The 5,945-nt window shown below is 49.0% G+C and overlaps 1 protein-coding gene across 1 annotated transcript in view; it reads left to right on the top strand.

The window, feature by feature from the left end:
* Positions 1 to 755, top strand: part of LOC129867760 (solute carrier family 46 member 3-like) — a 48,248-nt gene extending 47,493 nt beyond the window's left edge. The window contains exon 5 of the mRNA XM_055941267.1: positions 419 to 755. Within this exon, the coding sequence (XP_055797242.1) occupies positions 419 to 518 (100 nt within the window). The 3' untranslated portion in view covers positions 519 to 755. The remainder of the gene's footprint in view (positions 1 to 418) is intronic.
* Positions 756 to 5,945: the final 5,190 nt, after the last annotated feature.

The raw sequence follows: 5,945 nt of genomic DNA, 5'->3' as shown, positions 1-5,945 counted from the left end.
GACTAATACTACTCTGTCTCTCTCTCTGTCTCTCTCTCTGTCTCTCTCTCTCTCTCTCTCTCTCTCTCTCTCTGTCCTCTCTCTCTCTCTGTCTCTCTCTCTCTCTGTCCTCTCTCTCTCTCTCTTTCTCTCTCTCTGTCTCTCTCTGTCTCTGTCTCTCTCTTTCTCTCTCTCTGTCTGTCTCTGTCTCTCTCTCTCTCTCTCTCTCTCTCTCTCTCTCTCTCTCTGTCTCTCTCTCTCTCTCTCTCTGTCTCTGTCTCTCTCTCTCTGTCTCTCTCTCTGTATCTCTTTCTCTCTCTCTCTCTCTCTCTCTCTCTCTCTCTCTCTCTCTCTCTCTCTCTCTCTCTCTCTCTCTCTCTGTCTCTCTCTCCCCGTCTCTCTCCCTCTCTCTGGCTCCTTCTCTTGCTGTGACCTACAGGAGTGTGGGGCTGCTGGGGGTGGATGAAAGTAAAGAGGCAGAGGTCCTCATCCCAGAAGAGGAAGGTCTGGCCGGAGACGATGACCCTCTCCTCACCTGAGGCTGGTGAGGCAAGACTAGAAACTTTGTCCTGGAGCTCTTTGATTTGTTCTTTCTATCTCACTCTTCCTCTGTGGGTCTCTTCTGGTGCCCACTGTAGATCTATACTTAATATGGGGCGGCAGCGTAGCCTAGTGGTTAGAGCGTTGGACAAGTTCAAATCCCCGAGCTGACAAGGTACAAATCTGTCGTTCTACCCCTGAACAAGGCGCACTGTTCCTAGACCGTCATTGAAAATAAAAATGTGTTCTTAACTGACTTGCCTAGTAAAATAAATAAAATCTGTGTTTTGGGAAATTGGCCCATGGTGGCATATGGTTGGACGAACAGAGCTGGACTCTTAAACCAATCAGCAATCTCGGACTCTGAGAGATCGATTACGTCAGTTTGAATAGTTCTGATATAAAATCAGATTTTAATTTCAGGGTAAATAGTAAACGGGTGTTTCTAGAGGTCTTCAGTAACATAATATAAAGAGGGTTTTGTCAAAGCTCAGAACTGTTTCCTTCAAACTGGTCACATTTTATTCATACACACGTTATATTTCTGCCATCCTTAATAATAACGTATGTCTGAGTATGTACTATGATTTAATGCAGTCATTCCAATGCATCTTTTTATATACAGAGCGCAGGTAGCGGTTGGGCCAGTAACCTAAAGGTCCAGGTTCAAATCATCGAGCCGACAAGGTGGAAAAATCTGTCCAATGTGCCCTTGAGTTGCTCTGAATTAGAGAGTCTGATAAATTAACTGTGTTTTGGTGGGTGTTGGAATCACAGGTGTGTTGGAATCACAGGTGTGTTGGAATCACAGGTGTGTTGGAATCACAGGTGTGTTGGAATTACAGGTGTGTTGGAATCACAGGTGTGTTGGAATCACAGGTGTGTTGGAATCACAGGTGTGTTGGAATCACAGGTGTGTTGGAATCACAGGTGTTGCTTTTGGTCTGATTTCCCGTAGCCTCTTTTTTCAGCGTCAATTTCTCTGTAAAGTAAGGCCCGCGTTTTAAACACACAGCCCAATTCTTCTGATCACTCACGGTGGAATAATTAGTCGATGTTATGACGTTGTACATGATTCAATTATTCACGTTGTTGCAAAAAAATAAGGGGAAATAAGCTAATTGATTTTCCAAAATGTTTTAATAAGTAGCTAATGACTAGAAGTCTCTGAAGTGAAATGAATATTGGCTAGATATCAAACAGAGTGAACGTAATAGCAGACAGCGGTAATCTACCTCATCACAGATGGGTACTGACTGTATATCATGTTCTACTTAGCTGTTTTATTATTGCTCTCACATCTGTTTGTGTTGTCGTTACATGACAAGGAGTGATGGCTCAAACTGCCCAGGCTACTTCTGCAAATCATTTCGCACTTTCTCAATGATGCCTTACACAAACATGATAGACTTGTGTAGACGCTCAAGGAAATGCACTTTCTGTCTGAACTATGTCACGAATTCTGTCTGAACTATGTCACGAATTCTGTCTGAACAATGTCACGAATTCTGTCTGAACTATGTCACGAATTCTGTCTGAACTATGTCACGACTTGTTCGTTTTCCCAGTGATCAAAACTGGTTGAAAAGATGTCATTTCAATGGCAACTGGTTGGAATTACATATATTTTTTTCAACCAGTGGTGCTCTCTGGGCTGGTCCTAGACCAGTGGTGCTCTCTGGGCTGGCCCTGGACCAGTGGTGCTCTCTGGGCTGGCCCTGGACCAGTGGTGCTCTCTGGACTGGCCCTGGACCAGTGGTGCTCTCTGGGCTGGCCCTGGACCAGTGGTGCTCTCTGGGCTGGCCCTGGACCAGTGGTGCTCTCTGGGCTGGCCCTGGACCAGTGGTGCTCTCTGGGCTGGCCCTGGACCAGTGGTGCTCTCTGGGCTGGCCCTGGACCAGTGGTGCTCTCTGGGCTGGTCCTACCCAGTGGTGCTCTCTGGGCTGGCCCTGGACCGGTGGTGCTCTCTGGGCTGGCCCTGGACCAGTGTTATTCTCTGGGCTGGCTCTAGACCAGTAGTGCTCTCTGGGCTGGCCCTAGACCAGTGGTGCTCTCTGGGCTGGCCCTGGACCAGTGGTGCTCTCTGGGCTGGCCCTGGATCAGTGGTGCTCTCTGGGCTGGCCCTGGACCAGTGGTGCTCTCTGGGCTGGCCCTAGACCAGTGGTGCTCTCTGGGCTGGCCCTGGACCAGTGGTGCTCTCTGGGCTGGTCCTACCCAGTGCTGCTCTCTGGGCTGGCCCTAGACCAGTGGTGCTCTCTGGGCTGGCTCTAGACCAGTAGTGCTCTCTGGGCTGGCCCTAGACCAGTGGTGCTCTCTGGGCTGGCTCTAGACCAGTAGTGCTCTCTGGGCTCGCCCTAGACCAGTGCTGCTCTCTGGGCTGGCTCTAGACCAGTGGTGCTCTCTGGGCTGGCTCTAGACCAGTGGTGCTCTCTGGGCTCGCCCTAGACCAGTGGTGCTCTCTGGGCTGGTCCTACCCAGTGGTGCTCTCTGGGCTGGCCCTAGACCAGTGGTGCTCTCTGGGCTGGCCCTGGACCAGTGGTGCTCTCTGGGCTGGCCCTGGACCAGTGGTGCTCTCTGGGCTGGCCCTGGACCGGTGGTGCTCTCTGGGCTGGCTCTAGACCAGTGGTGCTCTCTGGGCTGGCCCTGGACCAGTGGTGCTCTCTGGGCTGGCTCTAGACCAGTGGTGCTCTCTGGGCTGGTCCTAGATCAGTGTTGCTCTCTGGGCTGGCCCTGGACCAGTGGTGCTCTCTGGGCTGGCCCTGGACCAGTGGTGCTCTCTGGGCTGGCTCTAGACCAGTGGTGCTCTCTGGGCTGGTCCTGGACCAGTGGTGCTCTCTGGGCTGGCCCTGGACCAGTGGTGCTCTCTGGGCTGGTCCTATACCAGTGGTGCTCTCTGGGCTGGCCCTGGACCAGTAGGGCTCTCTGGGCTGGTCCTACCCAGTGGTGCTCTCTGGGCTGGCCCTAGACCAGTGGTGCTCTCTGGGCTGGCCCTGGACCAGTGGTGCTCTCTGGGCTGGCCCTGGACCGGTGGTGCTCTCTGGGCTGGTCCTAGACCGGTGGTGCTCTCTGGGCTGGTCCTAGACCAGTGGTGCTCTCTGGGCTGGCCCTGGACCAGTGGTGCTCTCTGGGCTGGCCCTAGACCAGTGGTGCTCTCTGGGCTGGCCCTGGACCAGTGGTGCTCTCTGGGCTGGCCCTAGACCAGTGGTGCTCTCTGGGCTGGTCCTATACCAGTGGTGCTCTCTGGGCTGGCCCTGGACCAGTGGTGCTCTCTGGGCTGGCCCTGGACCAGTGGTGCTCTCTGGGCTGGCCCTGGACCAGTGGTGCTCTCTGGGCTGGCCCTAGACCAGTTTGGGCTCTTGCCGTCATTGTCATGATGTCACAAACAGATCTACAAACAGATCTAGGATCAGGATAAAATCTTTATGTTGGTTGATACATCAACTACACTGTTATAGTAGGTTACCTCCACTTAATGATTGATTAACCACAACGATCAATAACTCAGAACTGATCATTTAAAAACCAGCATAGTCAAATGGATGTGAAGGACAGTATTGGAAAATACTCCTTTTAGGGAAAAATGTTTTTAAAAAGTTATATTTTGAACCATTTGATGTGTGCTGTTATTTTTACAATAATTTACGACTGCCACAAATGTTTGTGTAATTGTAAAAAAATATACAAAAAATAAATTGGTATAAAATGTGTGACGGAATCTATGAAACTCATCTTTTTTCCTGAGTTTTCTGAGTTTTCTAAGTTTTCTGAGTTTTCTGAGTTTTCTGACAACTAAACAGTGAAGTGGCTGGATTGTATTATTTGCTGTCATTGGTTTCTAGAAAAGCAAAACCTGAGTGTCATACCTTTAGTGGCCACCAGGGGTCACTATTGGTTTAGGATGTAACACCCACCAAGTGCTGTATAAAACCCCTAGAAGGCTGATGTTATATATTGGCCATTGAGAGGCTTTGAAGCCACTGGTCGGCCATATTGGCACTCCCCTGTAGGGGCAGTCCTCCATAGGAATGAATGAAATTCAAAAGTATTTCAATTAAATGTTTCAAGGACAAAATTACATGTATTTTTGTTGTTGTAGTAGCATTAGTAATCAAACAAAAATTATACTTAAAGGAAAAAATAGTATATTTTTTTTAGATCATGTAATATAATTTAGAAATATGCATTTAAGATTTGAGTAATAGAATAAACATGGCAAAATATTAATGTACTGTAAACATAAATGCAGTTCCATAGCTTCCAGAATGTGTTTTACAATGGTGACGGGTGGCTTCAATATGGTGCCCCTTACCAAGATGGAGGCTTCAATACGGTGCCCCTTATCAAGATGGAGGCTTCAATACGGTGCACCTTATCAAGATGGAGGCTTCAATACGGTGCCCCTTACCAAGATGGAGGCTTCAATACGGTGCCCCTTACCAAGATGGAGGCTTCAATACCGTGCCCTTTATCAAGATGGAGGCTTCAATACGGTGCCCCTTACCAAGATGGAGGCTTCAATACGGTGCCCCTTATCAAGATGGTGGCTTCAATACGGTGCCCCTTATCAAGATGGTGGCTTCAATACGGTGCCCCTTATCAAGATGGTGGCTTCAATATGGTGCCCCATACCAAGATGGAGGCTTCAATACGGTGCCCCTTACCAAGATGGTGGCTTCAATACGGCGCCCCTTATCAAGATGGTGGCTTCAATACGGTGCCCCTTATCAAGATGGTGGCTTCAATATGGTGCCCCTTACCAAGATGGTGGCTTCAATACGGTGCCCCTTACCAAGATGGAGGCTTCAATACAGTGCCCCTTACCAAGATGGAGGCTTCAATACGGTGCCCCTTACCAAGATGGTGGCTTCAATACGGTGCCCCTTATCAAGATGGTGGCTTCAATATGGTGCCCCTTACCAAGATGGTGGCTTCAATACGGTGCCCCTTATCAAGATGGAGGCTTCAATACGGTGCCCCTTACCAAGATGGTGGCTTCAATACGGTGCCCCTTATCAAGATGGAGGCTTCAATACGGTGCCCCTTATCAAGATGGAGGCTTCAATATGGCGCCCCTTATCAAATCAACGTTTGTTAGTCACGTGCGCCAAATACAACAGGTGAAATACTTACTTACAGGCTCTAACCAATAGTGCAAAAAAGGTGTTAGGTGAACAATAGGTAAGTAAATAAATAAAACAACAGTAAAAAGACAGGCTATATACAGTAGCGAGGCTATAAAAGTAGCGAGGCTACATACAGACACCGGTTAGTCAGGCTTATTAAGGTAGTATGTACACGTAGATTAAAGTGACTATGCATATATGATGAACAGAGAGTAGCAGTAGTGTAAAAGAGGGGGTGGCGGGACACAATGCAGATAGCCCGGTTAGCCAATGTGCGGGAGCACTGGTTGGTCGGGCCAATTG

Source organism: Salvelinus fontinalis, chromosome 13 (genome assembly GCF_029448725.1).
Source record: "Salvelinus fontinalis isolate EN_2023a chromosome 13, ASM2944872v1, whole genome shotgun sequence".
Lineage (NCBI taxonomy): Eukaryota > Metazoa > Chordata > Actinopteri > Salmoniformes > Salmonidae > Salvelinus > Salvelinus fontinalis.
This window is presented reverse-complemented; position numbering and strand designations above follow the sequence as displayed.